The sequence below is a fragment of the Dendrobates tinctorius genome, unplaced genomic scaffold (assembly GCF_039654945.1).
Source record: "Dendrobates tinctorius isolate UK_male_01 unplaced genomic scaffold, ASM3965494v1 ptg000075l, whole genome shotgun sequence".
NCBI classification, from domain to species: domain Eukaryota; kingdom Metazoa; phylum Chordata; class Amphibia; order Anura; family Dendrobatidae; genus Dendrobates; species Dendrobates tinctorius.
The window spans coordinates 15,846,383-15,865,436 of NW_027361743.1; the positions used below are offsets into that span (position 1 = coordinate 15,846,383).

The 19,054-nt window shown below is 46.0% G+C and overlaps 1 protein-coding gene across 1 annotated transcript in view; it reads left to right on the forward strand.

Annotated features, from left to right (window-relative positions):
- MIPEP (mitochondrial intermediate peptidase) overlaps nt 1–19,054 on the forward strand; it is a 148,329-nt gene that overhangs the window by 104,064 nt on the left and 25,211 nt on the right. Inside the window, exons 14-17 of the mRNA XM_073583024.1 lie at nt 2,732–2,841; nt 3,271–3,345; nt 4,005–4,124; nt 16,894–17,015. Of these exons, the coding sequence (XP_073439125.1) occupies nt 2,732–2,841; nt 3,271–3,345; nt 4,005–4,124; nt 16,894–17,015 (427 nt within the window). The remainder of the gene's footprint in view (nt 1–2,731; nt 2,842–3,270; nt 3,346–4,004; nt 4,125–16,893; nt 17,016–19,054) is intronic.

The window sequence follows — 19,054 nt, forward strand, 5'->3', positions numbered from 1 at the left end:
TGTCTGGGAAAGGAAAAACGCACACGTTCCTTTATGCCGCATGTGTTTCCTGGGGGGCTATGTTCCCACGAGCGCAGACTATTAAGTTATGTGAGGCCTGTGACTCCGAACGCGCCCAGGAGCCCTCCCCTGCGATGGAGCCCAGAGGTCTGGATCCCCCGGAATGGGCGTTATCACTCTCGCGGTCCATGGCTTCGCTTACAAAAGCGATCGAGACCCTTCAGGCCCCGGATAGGGGCAGAGACGATGGCTCTCCTGTCTGGGAGGGTTCATCCGCCTCACAAGAGCCTCCGGCCTGCAGGGGCCGCACTCCCTCTAGGCAGACGCATAGGAAGAGAACCCACACTGCGTCTCCGGGCCCCTCCGGTGCTTTGGCATCCGTGAGTGCGGCGTCTCCATCACCATTTTCCGGTAGCGAGCAGAGTTCAGATTATGACGCGGAGGAATCCCTGTACCTGGATACCCCGGGGTGTCGGGAGACGGTGGACAGTCTCATTGAAGCTGTCAATCAGACTTTGGGTATTGAGGAGGACGTCTCCCTAACCTCAGGTCATAAGGTGTCCTTTAAGAAGTCCAAGCGACCGCATAGGGTGTTTAGCACTCACCCAGAGTTCGAGGACATAGTGCAGCGTCACAGGGAACGTCCAGATAAGCGTTTTTCGGGCCAGAAAACGCTAGAAGCGAGATATCCGTTTGCACCAGAGCTCTGTAAGAGATGGGCGGAATCTGCGGTTGTGGATCCCCCAGTGTCACGCTTGGCCTCAAAAACTTTGTTATCGGTGCCTAGTGTTTCTTCCATTAAAGACCCCACGGATCGCCTCATAGAGAGCTTGGCCCGCTCGGTATATGAAGCATCAGGATCAGCACTCTCTCCCTCATTCGCGGCAACATGGGTAGCCAAGGCCATGATGTCATGGTCAGAATCTTTAAATAAGGTCCTGCAGGATAGAGACCTGCCGACGGAGGTGTCTGAGATAGCAGGTCAGATCGCGATGGCGGGTGACTATTTAATCAATGCATCCTTAGATGCGGCTAATTGCGCAGCACTAGCGGCGGCGAATGCAATCGCCATTAGGAGAGCCCTGTGGTTAAGGCTGTGGCGGGCTGATTCGATTTCTAAGAAATCCTTGACTTCCCTGCCTTATCAGGGTAGCTGCCTATTTGGGGAAAAATTAGACAAACTCATCTCAGATGCTACAAGGGGAAAAAGCAGTTTTCTCCCACAGCAGAAAATTAAACTGCCATGGATCCGTCTAACTATTCAAGAGGCTTACCATATTAGAGGCGCACCAATTCCAGCAGGGATAGGGGTGCACTCTACTCGGGCAGTAGGCGCCTCTTGGGCGCTTCAGCACCAGGCTTCGGCAGAGCAGGTATGCAAGGCAGCAACCTGGTCCAGCCTGCACACTTTTTCTAAGCATTACAATGTGCATACTCAGGCTTCTTCAGATGCGAGCCTGGGTAGAAGAATTCTCCAAGCAGCAGTGGCGCACCTTTAGACAGGAGGTGCATGTGGCTTGGATCGGTGAGTCAATCTCCCACCCAGGGACTGCTTTAGGACGTCCCACGTACCTGTGTCCCCCAATGAGACAAAGGAGAAACATGGATTTTTGTGAGTACTCACCGTAAAATCCTTTTCTCCGAGACGCTCATTGGGGGACACAGCACCCACCCTTGTAGCCAGTTGGCTCTTTATTTAATTAATATGGTTCCTTTTAAAATTAGGGTGGTCCTTTTTCAGACATATGGCATTCTGCTTTAAGGCTAAATTGGTTTTGTGTTCTCCTACTGCTGTTGCACTAAACTCGTTTCCGCCTGCAATCGGGGCGAGGTTGTATGCGGCGGGGGAGGAGCTAACTCTTTTTTTGTATACTTAGTGTCAGCATCCAGACGGCAGTAGCATACACCCACAGTACCTGTGTCCCCCAATGAGCGTCTCGGAGAAAAGGATTTTACGGTGAGTACTCACAAAAATCCATGTTTCATTTTTTATTTTTTTTTGCCACTGTAAAAGTGTTATGGTTGGTAGGTGCCATGTCCGGCAACCCCCACAATTACTCAAAGGATGGCAGAAGTTCTTAGCTAACGGTTGGAGCCTGCGCAGAGCAGTGTACGGACCCATAGATTTGCTGTTGAGCCTTTATGCTGCTCTGTTCGTGCTCAAGGATAACCAGAGCGCATCTGCCCCTTCCTTTTGAGCATTTAGTGAGGGTGTCAAGACCCAGTTTGCCCACTGATCAAAACTACTAGACATTGGCCTACCACATAGTGAAACTTTAAAAAAAAAAGAAATGTTTTGCTACTCTTTAGCTATAGAAAGTGAAATGTAAAATATAAAAAGTCACCATAATGTCAGCGTCATGTTCCATAGCTCAGATTGATTGATGGAGATAAATGTCTTCAGTTTGGCTTCTTGGCTCCCTCTAGTGGTGCTACAGAGAGCAAGAATTTTATCATTTATGAGGGTTTTCTCCTCCAAGACTCTACAGCTGAAGCTCCTGGCAATAGACTAATATCAAGAGGGAAAGCTGTCAGGAGTCAAATGTTTTCTCTAGATACCTGTATGCATGTAATGCATAGCCAAGTCCTGAGTGCTCTTCCTACGGCTCAGACCTCGTGGCGTGCACATTATGTGGTTATGCATTTTGTGCTGCTTCTGCATGGGATGTAATGGTCATTGAGATTGGGTCACATTGCATTTTTTTTCTTCTTCCTTTTTTCTGTTTTTCAGGCACCCGATGTTCTACCGACTTTGCGGAGGTCCCTTCTATTCTCATGGAATACTTTGCTAGCGATTACAGAGTCGTAAACCAGTTTGCAAGGCACTACCAGACCGGACAGGTAAATTATGGAGGATGTCTACGAAGACCGGTGTTTCATACACCAATTGTGAGAGTGATGGAGCATAATTCTGCAAATTATTTATTAGGAGGTGTCCGCTTCTTAATTTGGTGCATCTTGTGCAGACAACAAACCTGGCGTTGCTTGAGTTATCAGGCAGCAGAGATTTTTGCTAAAATTTACACAAATTTCTGACCTATAGTAAATCCATCAGACAGCTGAGAAGCCTCAGCCCTCCTGCTAAGCTCCTGTGTTCACTTTTTAGCATACGGGTGACGGCCGCCGGGAAAAAAGCAAAAATTATCCAATTTATGCAAAATTGTTACGCCCTATAATTGTGGTGCGCGGTGTTTCCTAAGAATGTAGATCTGTGAAATACACTAATGCAGGATCCTTACGGGTTGTCCACAGTTTTCTTTTCTTTTATAGCCTTTGTCTAAACCTATGGTATCTCGCCTCTGTGAATCCAAAAAAGTTGGCGCGGCTTCAGACATGCAACTCCAGGTGAGTGTACTCAGTCCTCACTAGTTATAGTCAATAATGGGAAAGATGGCATGTTTAGAGGGAACCTGACATGTAAAAAAAAAAACGCTAGTAACCTGCAGATATGGGGTTAATCTGCAGGATAATAGCACTCCAAAGCCGTTTGGCCACCGCACTGAAAGCCAAGCTCACAGGAGGAAAAAAGCCTCCAGCTTTCAGTCATTGAGATGCGACTGGCGCGGCTTCAGTCGGCGCAGCTTCAGTCGGCGCGGCTTCAGTCGGCGCGGCTTCAGTCGGCGCGGCTTCAGTCGGCGCGGCTTCAGTCGGCGCGGCTTCAGTCGGCGCGGCTTCAGTCGGCGCGGCTTCAGTCGGCGCAGCTTCAGTCGGCGCAGCTTCAGTCGGCGCAGCTTCAGTCGGCGCAGCTTCAGTCGGCGCAGCTTCAGTCGGCGCAGCTTCAGTCAACGCAGCTTCAGTCAACGCAGCTTCAGTCACCGCTCCATACATGGTGAAAGGTGACTGGCTGTAACCTCGACGCTGACTGACAGCCGGCTCAGCAGGTTGGCTTTAATAACTTGGATGCAGTGAAACCTGTCCGTAAGCCCTTCACTCTGAGAAAACCACCCCTTTATTTAGACCAGATGATTGACGCCTTGCATTCACTATTGTGTTCTGTATTCCAGGTCTTTTACTCTATGTTGGACCAAATTTATCATGGAAAACACCCTCTAAAGGGCTCAACAACAGACATTTTAAGGGAAACCCAGGAATCGTTCTATGGGTTGCCCTATATACCTCATACAGTAAGTATGCAGTCCCTTCACTCATTCCTTAATGGAGGTTCCTCCATTGTAGCCAGATGAGGTCAGTCCACACCTCTGAAGCTGGCATCCTCAGTCCCTCTTGCGCTTACTAAGTCGTGTGAGGACTATTTACAAGGGAAGGGAAGTAATCATAAGAGGTGCTGAGGATGCCGGCTGCAGAAGTGAAGACTGGACTTGACATCAGACCAGAACCAGCACAATCTATATAAACGTCTAAATTAAGTTTTTCAGTCATTTATTCCAAATCCGCTTTATTTTTTTTTTTTACTTTTTAAATTTTATGTTTTTGATTTACTGCACAGATATAGTATTAACTTTAGTCTGAGGTCAGCACGATTATAGTGATGCCAAATGTACATAGTTTTTATTTCATTACTTTTATACAATAATTATTTTTTTTTCTTCCATTTCACATTTTTCCAACAATTAACCAACAAGGTGTAGTTTATATTAGTCCCATTCCAGGTACATGGGACTCTTTGATCACTATTTATTGCACGTTTGAACAAAAAAGCAATAATGTGGGATTCATTTTTTTTGCAATGCGTTCTGAGAGCTATAACAGGCATTTTTCTGACTACAGTATTCTGTGAAGAATATTTTTTTCATAACAAGCCGAAATTTTTATTGGTACATGCATTTTTTTTGTCCTTACTGCAGTGGTGCAATTTTTTAGATTAAAGGGCTTCTTTATTGTGAAAATTTGTATTTTTTTATATAATTTATTTTTTTTAAACTTAAGCATATGTTTTAATGTGTGTGTATATATGTATTTATTTGTATGTACTTTTGAACGCGTGAACTATTGATCACATAGATAATACCCTGCACTACTTATGTTGTGAAGAGCATCATCAAACTCGCCAGTGTTATATTGACAAAGCAGCCATTAGTCCATGCCTGGTACAGTCTGTCAAGCTTTTATCTATGGCAGAAGTGGAGGACACTATTAAGCCCTATGGCTGCCATAGCAACTATGTAATTGCATTGTATGGAGTAAGGGTCCCGTCACACCTAGCGACGCTATAACGATCCCGACAGCGATACGACACGACAGGGATCGTTGCCGCATCGCTATGTGGTCGCTATTGAGATGTCAGACAGTCCAATCTACCCAACGTCAGAGCAACGATCTAGCGTGTTATAGCGACCTTTGTAACGATGTCGGGAACGCTAATCCCCACCTTGTCTTGCTTCTGTCTTGCTTCGCTAACGAGGTCATTAGGCTAGGTGTCAAACGTGACGATACAAGCGACTCAGCGGGACATGAGCGACCAAAGAAGTGTAGTGACAGAGGGAGCAATCTCCCTCTGTCGCACTATTAACATGCAGCAATTACTATTGTGGCATGTAAGGAGTCAGTTGAGCCAAAGCCAACACTGACTGAGCTCAGTTCCCTCTGCTATATCTTTTCCAGCAGGGGGAATTGAGCTCTTTGGACAGCAAAAGCCCCAGGATCTTGATCCAGATGTCCCTGTACACATGAGATGGTGACGGCAATCCCTCCAGATGTCCCCATACACATGAGATGGTGGCAGCAATCGCTCCAGATGTCCCCGTACACACGAGATGGTGGCAGCAATCCCTCCAGATGTCCCTGTACACAAGATGGTGGCAGCAATCCCTCCAGATGTCCCCGTACACATGAAATGGTCGCAGCAATCTTCCCAGATGTCCCCAAACACATGAGATGGTGGCTGCGATCCCTCCAGATGTCCCCAAACACATGAGATGGTGGCAGCAATCCCTCAAGATGTCCCCAAACACATGAGATGGTGGCAGCAATCCCTCCAGATGTCCCCAAACACATGAGATGGTGGCAGCAATCCCTCCAGATGTCCCCAAACACATGAGATGGTGGCAGCAATCCCTCCAGATGTCCCCAAACACATGAGATGGTGGCAGCAATCCCTCCATATGTCCCTGTACACGAGATGGTGGCAGCAATCCCTCCAGATGTCCCTGTACACGAGATGGTGGCAGCAATACCTCCAGATGTCCCCAAACACACGAGATGGTGGCAGCAATCCCTCCAGATGTCCCCAAACACATGAGATGGTGGCAGCAATCCCTCCAGATGTCCCCATACACATGAGATGGTGGCAGCAATCGCTCCAGATGTCCCCGTACACACGAGATGGTGGCAGCAATCCCTCCAGATGTCCCTGTACACAAGATGGTGGCAGCAATCCCTCCAGATGTCCCCGTACACATGAAATGGTCGCAGCAATCTTCCCAGATGTCCCCAAACACATGAGATGGTGGCTGCGATCCCTCCAGATGTCCCCAAACACATGAGATGGTGGCAGCAATCCCTCCAGATGTCCCCAAACACATGAGATGGTGGCAGCAATCCCTCCAGATGTCCCCAAACACATGAGATGGTGGCAGCAATCCCTCCAGATGTCCCCAAACACATGAGATGGTGGCAGCAATCCCTCCAGATGTCCCCAAACACATGAGATGGTGGCAGCAATCCCTCCATATGTCCCTGTACACGAGATGGTGGCAGCAATCCCTCCAGATGTCCCTGTACACGAGATGGTGGCAGCAATACCTCCAGATGTCCCCAAACACACGAGATGGTGGCAGCAATCCCTCCAGATGTCCCTGTACACGAGATGGTGGCAGCAATCCCTCCAGATGTCCCCGTACACATGAAATGGTTGCAGCAATCCTCCTAGGTGTCCGCAAACACATGAGATGGTGGCTGCGATTCCTCCAGATGTCCCCAAACACATGAGATGGTGGCAGTAATCTCTCAAGATGTCCCTGTACACGAGATGGTGGCAGCAATCCCTCCAGATGTCCCCAAACACACGAGATGGTGGCAGCAATCCCTCCAGATGTCCCTGTACACGAGATGGTGGCAGCAATCCCTCCAGATGTCCCCGTACACATGAAATGGTCGCAGCAATCCTCCCAGATGTCCCCAAACACATGAGATGGTGGCTGCGATCCCTCCAGATGTCCCCAAACACATAAGATGGTGGCAGTAATCCCTCAAGATGTCCCTGTACACGAGATGGTGGCAGCAATCCCTCCAGATGTCCCCAAACACACAAGATGGTGGCAGCAATCCCTCCAGATGTCCCTGTACACGAGATGGTGGCAGCAATCCCTCCAGATGTCCCCGTACACATGAAATGGTGGCAGCAATCCCTCCAGATGTCCCCAAACACATGAGATGGTGGCTGCGATCCCTCCAGATGTCCCCAAACACATGAGATGGTGGCAGCGATCCCTCCAGATGTCCCCAAACACATGAGATGGTGGCTGCGATCCCGCCAGATGTCCCCAGACACACGAGATGGTAGCAGCAATCCCTCCAGATGTCCCCAAACACATGAGATGGTGGCAGCGATCCCTCCAGATGTCCTCTAACACATGATTGCTTGGCTTGGTCCAGTGTTTTCCACAGGGAGACAGGTGAACGCAAAATGATCGGGCATTGAAATTTTAGCTATCCAAATCTTTTTATTTTCCCCACGAGAGATGTTGGAAGTCTCTCATACACATCCAGTGATCAGCTATTACCGTCCACGTTGGTTTTGGACAATTTTCATCTCCTGTGTGTGAAGTCTTTACTCTATTAAGAATCCAACTATTTAGATTTGAGGGCAGAACTTAGTGTGTGGCTGCCACAGTTACCTGCCTCTAAGGAGCCAAATGTGAAGGCCATTCTTTAGGGTCTTCACTTTGGATTTCTGGTCTACATGGCACCATGTCGCCAAAACTGACTTGGTGGTAAACATGTACGTTGTGTAGTCTTGACCCATTACCCCGCAGGTGATGGCTGTGTTTGCTCCAGTATGCAACACCCTGACACCTTGTCTTTCTCCCCAGCCGTTTTCCTTTTTGCGTGATGTATTTGATGAACGGCTCGGTTTTAGCAGATCCCTCCAGAAAAGTCACAATAGCATAAAGGATGAATAATTGGCCCAGCACCTGGCTAATGTCTAAAGCCCCTAAGTGGTTAATCGGATGCTAAATTCCTGGGCACTTCCCCTGAGTAAACGCCTCCTAAATATTTACACTACGCTCCCATCTATATGTGTCTGTGACAGCTTCATACAAACAGTCAAGTGCTGTGAGCCGGACCTTTAATCTTCCCTCTTGCTCTGTTAACAATATGAGCTCGGTCTCTCACTGGGTTTATTTAGTGATCCAAATCAAGCACATTTTCCAGCTCGGAGACACTTTATTTGGCAGTGTGTTTGAGATTATGGGCCTTGAGGTTTTATTTCTTTTTTTTTTTCTAACAAGTATGAAAGCAGAATTTTTATACTTAAAGGGAACCTGATTCATGCTGCCCAAACCGCTAAGTGCATGAATCGCAAATATAGTTAGAAAAGCCGGCCGGGGACCATAGTCAGAGACAAATCTTCTCCAGTGTCACCCTCGGCCAAGCTTTCCCAAGACCACTCCCATGTGTGCCGATTAGTGAAGAGCAAATGTGCTGGGATAAGGTGTTATCCGCCATGCTCGGGTGTTAACCGAGTGTCTTTGGCGTGCTCGAATAATATGTTCGATTCCCCGCGGCTGCATGCCTCATGGCTGTTTGACAAATGCAACACATGCATGGATTTCCTAACTACTTTCCGGTCGAGTTGATGTTACCTCTGCAGGAAAAGAAAACCGAGACCCGAGCAGCCGCGCGGATGGTGAAAAGTATGTTCGTGTCCCCGCAGCTGCATGTCTCGCCGCTGTTTGAGATTCGCAACACATGCATGGATTTTCTAACTACTTTCCTGTCGAGTTGATGTCACCTCCACAGGAAAAGATAACCGAGACCCGAGCAGCGGCGTGGAGGGTGAGTATCTGCTCTCTTTGTTACTATGGGTATTTTAGAGATTCGGGGGTCCTCTTTCCTGAAAGTGGAAAAACCCTATAAAGTTCTGTAAAGTAGCACTACTTTATGCCATGTAACGTGGAGGTTTTGACAGTTTTCACACCGGAATTACGCGGGCTGACACCTCGGAGTTGCGGTATAATTACCTTCTGTTAGATAATGCTGGGTTGTTTTACAGCTGTCATATAAGTGTTGAGGATATCCGCCCCCATACGAGGTGCAGGGTGTCAGTCTCCCTTGTCTTGTTTGGCAGTGTGTTAGGCGTCTGGATAACACTTGTACATCCATATACAGTGCCTTGCGAAAGTATTCGGCCCCCTGAAACTTTAAAACCTTTTCCCACATATCATGTTTCAAACATAAAGATACCAAATGTAAATTTTTGGTGAATAATCAACAAGTGGAACACAATTGTGAAGTTGAACGAAATTTATTGGTTATTTTAACTTTTTGTGGAAATTCAAAAACTGAAAAGTGGGACGTACAATATTATTTGGCACCTTTACTTTCAGCGCAGCAAACTCACTCCAGAAGTTCATTGTGGATCTCTGAATGATCCACTGTTGTCCTAAATGACTAATGATGATAAATATAATCCACTTGTGTGTAATCAAGTCTCCGTATAAATGCACCTGCCCTGTGATAGACTCAGGGTTCTGTTTGAAGCACAGAGAGCATCATGAAGACCAAGGAACACAATAGGCAGGTCCGTGATACTGTTGTGGAGAAGTTTAAAGCCAGATTTGGATACAAAATGATTTCCAAAAAGTTAAACATCCCAATGAACACTGAGCTAGTGATCATATTGAAATGGAAGGAGTATCATACCACTGCAAATCTACCAAGGCCCGGCCGTCCCTCTAAACTTTCATCTCAAACAAGGAGAAGACTGATTAGAGATGCAGCCAAGAGGCCCATGATCACTCTGGATGAACTGCAGAGATCTACAGCTGAGGTGGGACAGTCTGTCCATAGGACAACAATCTGTTGTACACTGCACAAATCTGGCCTTTATGGAAGAGTGGCAAGAAGAAAGTCATTTCTCAAAGATATCCATAAAAAGTGTTGTTTAAAGTTTGCAACAAGCCACCTGGGAGACACACCAAACATGTGGAAGAAGGTGCTCTGGTCAGATGAAACCAAAATCGAACTTTTTGGCAACAATGCCAAACGATATGTTTGGCGTAAAGGCAACACAGCTCATCACCCTGAACACACCATCCCCACTGTCAAACATGGTGGTGGCAGCATCATGGTTTGGGCCTGCTTTTCTTCAGCAGGGACAGGGAAGATGGATGGAGCCAAATACAGGACCATTCTTGAAGGAAACCTGTTGGAGTCTGCAAAAGACCTAAAACTGGGACAGAGATTTGTCTTCAAACAAGAAAATGATCCCAAACAAAGCAAAATCTACAATGGAATGGTTCACAAATAAACGTATCCAGGTGTTAGAATGGCCAAATCAAAGTCCAGACCTGAATCCAATCGAGAATCTGTGGAAAGAGCTGAAAACTGCTGTTCACAAACGATCTCCATCCAACCTCACTGAGCTCGAGCTGTTTGCCAAGGAAGAATGGGCAAGAATTTCAGTCTCTCGATGTACAAAACTGATAGAGACATACCCCAAGCGACTTGCAGCTGTAATCGCAGCAAAAGGTAGCGCAACAAAGTATTAAGTTAAAGGGGCCGAACAATATTGCACGCCCCACTTTTCAGTTTTGAATTTCCACAAAAATTTAAAATAACCAATAAATTTTGTTCAACTTCACAATTGTGTCCCACTTGTTGATTCTTCACCAAAAATTTACATTTGGTATCTTTATGTTTGAAGCATGATGTGTGGGAAAAGGTTGAAAAGTTCCAGGGGGCCAAATACTTTCGCAAGGCACTGTATAACGTTGCATACCGTTGGGATCGGCCATCAGTCAGGCTCTGATTGTTGGAGATCTGAATGCTAGTGATCATGGAAGCCCCCATGTATCATGCATCTATTACCTATCCTCTGACGCTGACCAGGTAACTGTATGTGAAAAGCAGCTTCTTGTGGAAACGAAGTAATTGACAGGAGAAGAATTAAAGGAGGATTGAGACGTAACTTTACCTGCTTGTACAATCGCCCCGAGGGCATGGAATAAAAATAATTACCGTAAGATGTCGAGTGGGAAAGAGAAAGTCTTAAAGAAGAAGAGGCTTCAAGGGGAGGGTGTCGGGTATAACATGGTGATGACAGACTAGAGTGTCCTGCCAAGAGGCGGATCTGATACTAGAATAATACAGGCAGGTGAATGGAGAAGTAAAGGCAAGAGTGCGGTAACATTGGGGAACAGTGATGGGCACGAGACCGGCCGGCTGTCACAAGACATTGTATTAATAAAATGTGCTGTGATGTCATTACATGGGTATACAGACACTGAGTGTTATATCTAGTGTTGCACCTCAAGGGGACCATGGATGAGCCTTCTCTTAAGTCCCCATTGCACACAACGATATTGTGAATGATATCGTTGCAACGTCACCAGTTTGGTGACGTTGCCGCGATGTCGAAACGACATTGTTGCGTGTGACACGCAGTTGGCTGATCGTTAATCGTTGCCTAATGGTCTGGGCCATAAATCTATAGTTGGTCTCCCGCTGGGCAGCACACATCGCTGCGTGTGACAGCGAGAGACCAACGATCAGCGAGCTCCCAGCGCCATACAGCAGACGCTGGGAGCTCGTATCCAGGGTAAACAGCGGGTAACTAAGGCTGCACGGCGCTTAGACACCCGCTTTTTATCCTGGATACCAGCGTGCTCTCTGGTCCTGATCTGGTATCCAGGGTAAACAGCGGGTAACTAAGGCTGCACGGCGCTTAGACACCCGATTTTTACCCTGGATACCAGCGTGCTCTCTGGTCCTGATCTGGTATCCAGGGTAAACAGCGGGTAACTAAGGCCGCGCGGCGCTGTCATACCCGCTGTTTACCCTGGATACCAGCGTGCTCTCTGGTCCTGATCTGGTATCCAGGGTAAACAGCGGGTAACTAAGGCCGCGCGGCGCTGTCATACCCGCTGTTTACCCTGGATACCAGCGTGCTCGCTGGTCCTGATCGCTGGTGAGTCTGCCTATGTGACAGCTCACCAGCGATCAGCTAAGGCCTGTTTCACACATCCGATTTTTAGCTCAGTTGAAATCCGCCAAAATGGCGGAAAATGGATCCGTTGGCGGATTGAAACAAACGGGTGTCACCGGACCGTCATTTTGACGGATCCGGATAAGGCAGAAATTTAAAGGAAACCGTGCCTGGAAAAGGAGAGAGAGAGAGTATAAAACCGGATCCAACGGATGACCATCCGTCAAGATCCACCGGTAATGCAACTCAATGGGAAAAAAACGGATCCGCTAAGAAAAATGACGGATCCGTTTTTTTAGCAAAACAGCGGATTTTGATTGATGGTGACATACAGATGTGTGAAAGAGGCCTAAGGCTACTTTCACATTAGCGGTTTTTAGCGCAGCGCTTCGTGTGCAATAGAAACGCATGCAAGCAGTTTAACCAGTTTCAAGCCATGTTAACTCTTAAAACGCATGCATTTTTAACGCAGGTGTGCGCATGTCCATGCGCACACCTCCGTTCCCATAGACTGTAATGCGTTATTTTGTCGCATTCCATGCACAAGTGTGCGCATGCGTTTTTTTACGCCGTTGGACGGACCCAAGAATGCAACAGGTTGCGTCTGGCGCGCCTGGGCGCACATCTTTAAAAAAACGCATGCGCACGAAAACGCATGTGAACGTGTGCAAACGCTAGACCATGCGCCCCCATGTTAAACATAGGTGCGCGTGACGCATGCGCATGGACGCGCACGATGCGCTGCGCAAAAAAACACTAATGTGAAACCAGCCTAACTATGTCCCAGCGATCCCATTCACGTCGGATCGTTGGTGGGATCACTGGGACATTGAAGCGTGTAACAGGGCCCTTACACCATAGGGTCAGAGATGTATAAAATACAATAATGATTTTTTTTTTTTTTACTTGATCTTCACGGGTCTCTGTTGTTGCTTTAATCTGTGATGATTGGCTGCAGTAGTGACATCAAGTCTACAGCCCTGCACATGCGTCATCACCACTGAAACCAATCATCAAAGAGGAGAGGAGAGGCATCGCTGGGCTCAGAGGCTCATGGCGTCTACAGTGACAGAGCCGCTGAGCCCAGTGACTGACTGCAGCCGTTATGATCTCTATAGATGTGATGTCATTGCTGCAATCAGTCATCAAAGACCAGAAGAGCAGAGTAAGAGGCATCGCTGGACCCAGCAACGGGAGTAAACGAGAGTTTATTTTATGTCTGTCCCTATAGAGTAATAACAGTGAAGAGGACAACCCCAGAACATCATCAAAGATGGAAATCTTTAGGCTCTACACTAGGCAGAACACATCCGAAATGTGCCAAGGAGACGAATACATGCCATCAGCCACTCCCAGTATGTGTTTTAAAAAGTGCGCAAATTCCACCAAGGACAACACCTGCAAGGAGTTTGTATGTTCTCCCCGTGTTTTTTCCTCCGGGTTTTCCGGTTTCCCCCCACACTCCAAAGACATACTGATGGGGAATGTAGACTGTGAACCCCGTTGGGGACAGCGATGATGATGATGATGTCTGTAAAGCACTGTAGAATTAATGGCGCTATACAATCGAGTAATATAATAATAATATAAACCTCTGTAATATGTTATTAGGGCAACTTCGCATCGTCAGCACTTTCCTGGAGAGTCTACAGACTCGGGTAATGCCTACAAACCTCACTTTGTCGCAGAAAAAAAGTCTTACTTGTGTCTTGCCCGTGAGGAGGGAGATGCAGCTGCAGTAAGAAGTGGCACGCTGTGAGAAGGAGACAATCCTATAAATCCGGTCCCCTCCAGTGTGAACATTTATGCTGTGTCCAAAGAAGAAAGCATGAAATGTTAATGTTCCATGACGAAAAATGATTTTTTTATTTCTTTTTTTGGTCAATTAAGCCGTAGCACTTAAAGGTGAAACAATGGCATTTCTCCTGTCAGCGCGATCATCAAGACTGACATCATAGTTCACACTGTGATTAGACGTAGCTACTGGGAGCAGGCAGCGACATGATCTGTACATGGCACATATCAAGCCCCAAGCAAATCAGCATAATTAATGGCTGGAACGTCTTAATCCTCTTCTCTGACTTGTTACATCTGCCTGGTGTTGTATAGGCTGTCATGAGCCAGTATTACCGGTAATGTAAGCTGATGGTGCACCTTCTGCCTCCGGCGGTCATTTTTCTCTGGAAATGTAGTATCCAACTTGGAATAGAGCAAAGTCCAGATGTTTCACCAGCCGGGATCGTAGCGTCACTTACATGCTGTGTCCAAGTGTTTACATTCACACCTTCATTACGGCACAGCAATCCATGAAGGTGAATGTGTAAGATGATAAAAAAAAGTTTTATTTTTATTCCAGAATTGGCGCCATTTTTGTCAGCAGATCATTCCCAGTATTGCAGCCTATGCTCAAGGTGCTCCTTCTTTTGGAAATTGACCTGTCCCTTTTTCTAATCTCAGACACCTCACTATAGTTGAGCCTGTATGTATTGGTGGTACGTCCACACAGGATGTGGATTCATCAGAAAAAAAAATCGACAACAAATCCATGGCAAAATTCGCTTGAGTCACTTGTGGTTTTTCGCCATATGGGTGGCAAAGGGTGAAATCCACAGTAAACATTAGCAAACTGCAGATATGTTATTTTCATTTTTACACTATACTTGGTAAAATCTCATTCACCTTGTTGGCATTGTAACAATATGCTGCAGATTTTCCACTTGGAAAATATAGTAAAAAAAAAAATCTGCAGGTTATCGTCCCCATGTGAACAGTCCCTTGGTAGCACTGGCCTTTTCTAAACTATAGGTGTATAGGAGACTTCTAATCTTCTTGGTGTAATCCATTTCTGTATACAACCTCCCACGTCCACTTACAGGATGTTTCCCTAAATCTGACCTAACCTGAGATGTATGACACAAGGTGTTAGCCATGGAAATAACACAATATGTTCGAGGGATGCCATGCTGGCCATCAATCACCTGTAGGCTCGATGTTACCTATAAGTGTTTTCTTCTGTGAAGACTTTGAACTTGGAGAAAACGTTGGACTTCAAGAAAACATTGGACTCTGAGAAAACGTTGGACTCAGAGAAAACTTTGGGCTCGGAGAAAACGTTGGGATCGGAGAACACTTTGGACTCGGAGAAAACGTTGGGCTCGGAAAAAACGTTGGGATCGGAGAAAACTTTGGGCTCAGAGAAAACGAGCTCGGAGAAAACGTTGAACTCTGAGAAAACGAGCTCGGAGAAAACATTGGACTGCAGTTTGTTTTTTGAAATGCAAGCCTTTGCTTTACTTGCCCTCCCCGGTTCTGCACTGCGTCACCACCATGGCTCCTGGTGTCTGTGGTTGTCTGCAGTGCTAATGTCACATCAACAGCACTGCAGTCAATCAGTGGCTCTGCCCAAGTAGACGACACAAGCTGCTGAGGTCAGATACTGGAGTGATAACGGAAACTCAGTGCTGGACGTGTGGAGGTTGAGTAAAGAAATAAATAAAAAAAAAATACAGGTTCTGGGTTGATCTCGATGGACTTGTCGTCTTTCAACCTTAGAACTGTGAACTAGAAACAACCTGCAGTTGGAGAAGAGGGGTTTTCCTACACCGAAAACCCCTTTATAATGGTGGACACTTCTGTAAATATCGGATTTTATTGTTCATTCTCTGGTTTCTCATGAGCCCCCAGGGTCAGTGGGGGTTTTGGGCAGGCTGCACAGGCGCAGCTGCTCACGCTTGTATTCTTCTGTTACGCTGTCGTTAAAGTAGTGCACACTAATGTAAGCGGCAAAGAAGCTGGTACCTAAGGCACACACGGAATGGCACCTGCACAGTATGGACATCTTACATTTACATGAATGTGTGCGATAACGGGCAGCATGGTGGCTCAGTGATTAGCGCTGTTGCTTTGCAGCACTGGGGTCCTGGGTTCAAATCCCTCCAAGGACAACATCTGCAAGGAGTTTGTATGTTCTCCCCATGTTTGCGTGGGTTTCCTCCGGGTTCTCTGGTTTCCTCCCACATTCCAAAGACCATACTGATAGGGAATCTACATTGTGAGCCCCAGTGGGGACAGTGATGATGATGACGGTAAAGCGCTGCGGAAGATGATATTGCTACATAAGTGAGTAAAATAAATGAATAACACTGTTTAGCTTCCCAGTATGTGGCCTTATTGAGTGAGGGGGATAAGTAGTTGCCACATCACTTTTCTGCCAAAGTCATTTCCCTCTTTCTTCCAAAGATTGTGGACGGAGGTGCATCCACAAAAATCTTAAGTCCTTTGTGTCCAAAATTCTAGTAAATTTTGCACTAAAAATGCATTAAGCAATTATGCGTTTCTTATAGTCACAGAATATCCCATGATTCATTTGTCAGCCATTTTAATCCACTGTATAAATTTGGTCATCCCTTCCAGTAAATGCACCTTTCCCTGACTATAGTATAAGAGCCACAGAGCGCCACCCGAATCCATTAAACACATGCCGTTATAGCTTAAGAGTGACGAATGACGCCTCATGTTTGAGTACTTCACTAGCAGCTTACAACAACCATGAACACACAACTTTCTGCCGGCTGTTGTAACTACCGTAAGGCATCTTATATTTCCTGCATCTGAAGTGCTACTGTCTTGTGACACTTTCTCATCCCTATTTGTTATCAAGCAGATAACATCTATACAGGCTCCACTTCTTCTTTACATTTTCCAATTTTCTTTAGAAAAAAATAATCCAAGTCACAGAATCCCCATCTGCCATTTATATATAATATTTATTTGTTTTGATGCAGGCTTGGCAACTAAGATTTAGTCATCTAGCAGGTTATGGTGCCAAATACTACTCCTACTTGATGTCTCGGGCGGTTGCCTCCATGGTGTGGAAACAGTGCTTCATGAAAAATCCATTTGACCGGTAAGAGTTTCATTTCACCCTCAGGATTATCATGTGTTCACATGTAAGATGCAGCAACAGATCCGGATACGGCGGAGATGAATGTCATGTCATTAAGAAATGCAATATGAATATCCTGTCATTTGTGCACAGCAATTAGGTGTTGCGTTAGGACGGTGCCGTAATCTCGGAAACCCCCAAAAAAGTGATCCAATGATTCCAGGCTCTAATCTCCAAGGAGACGGAAAAATAAAAGTTGGAAAGTTATAAAAGTTTGGATTACTTCCCCCTTTCAATGAAAAAATACCGAAAAAAGCATATTTAGTATCGCTTTCTCCGTAAAAATCCGATCTATAACTTTTTACAATGAAATAATCCATTTTACCAGTAAAAAAAAAATGAGAACGCCTGAATTGTCATTTTTCTGTCAGTTCACATTCCAAAACAAAATGCAATATGCTTGTTATATACCGCCAAATGGTAGCAATAAAAACAACAGGTCGCTACGCAAAAAAAACCAAAAAAAAAATAGAGTGTTAACAAATGGAAAAAATAAAGTTAAAGGGAAGGTGCCATCCCAAAAAAATTTTTTCAGCAATTGAAAAAATGTAAAGAATTAATGTTTACATTTTCTTAAAAAAATATTATCATTTGTTTTTAATTTTGTAAAATATGAAAAATAATTTTAAAAAGTTTGGCATTTCCACTTGTTAACACTAGGGGGAGCAGATACTGAAATTTGGCACAAAAACCTAGTGTACAACTAGCTCACATTACTGTCCTGCAGTAATTATGGGCATACAGTGTCCATGATGTATGATTTTGATATATGATCATGCCCTAAAATGGACACTGTATGGGCGGAATCTGCTGACATGGGTGTGGTGTCACTCCTCTCCTCCCCTACTGGGTGCTTGCTAAGGGAAAAGAGAGGATGACATCTAGGAACACAGTGAGCAGCCATTTTGATGGGGCCTGCAAAGTTATACTGACTGTCTTTTCATGTAAAGTCTGGATCAGGACAGGTCATCAATCAGCAGACATGTTTCCTGGATTTCTGTGGAGCAGACAAGCAGACGGTCCATCCATGTGTATAAAACACAGCGCTTTATATACAATCCTTGGCACCGAACAGGGCGCCTCCCACAGACCAGCACGCTGCTCTCCTGAAATACTCTGTGCTGCTGTCACCCTGCTCCTTCCCCATATATCTCCCTGTTGTGAGTTCATTTTCCCCTTCGTCACTGAGGTCTGGTGAACTCCCTATTCTGGTAAAGGAAGGTAATGAGCCTGATTATCAGGCACCTGAGTCTAATGATGATGACTGGCTGAGTGGAGTCACGGACTGGATATAAGGCTGCCGACGCCCTTCTGCCCTGCGGGTGATTTCTCTGTGGACTTCTAGGAAACCAGTCTGATTCCTGCTCCTCTAAAGCTAAGTTTTCTGCTTTGCCTTTTAGCATTTGTGTTTTGTTTTTGTTTGCCTTGCTTTTCTGGATTCTGCCATTCCCTGCTGGGGTGTGCTGATTCTTCTTTTGCCTGTTGCTCTGTCTTCAGAATATTCCTGAGTACTGACATAGTCTTTTTGAAGCCTAGCGTCTTCAGGGCCTTTTTCACTGTCAGTCTGTTGGCTCTTATTTTCATAGGGTTTTTCACGGATTGCAGACAGCAGCCTTCCTGTCCTTTCCTATCTAGTTAGCTTGGGCACCGTCTTTGCTCAGTCTATCTTTCTGTCTGTGTTGTGTTCTTTCTTCTTGCTTCACCGTCATTATATGTGGGGGGCTGCCTTTTGCTTTGGGGTCTGCTCTGGGGCAGTTTAGATTTCCCTTTCTGTCTTTAGGCTATTTCATTCTCCGGCTGTGATTGAGTGGTCTAGGGCATCGTAGGAACCCCCCACGGCTACTGCTAGTTGTGTTGATAGGTTCAGGGGTCTGCAATCCGATAGCTGCCAACCTCTCTGGTTTTCTGGACTTAGCTAGCATTTCTGTTTTTGCCTCCTACGGTGACTCAATCATAACATCTCCCTCTGTGCCCCCCACAGACCAGCACACTGCTCTCCT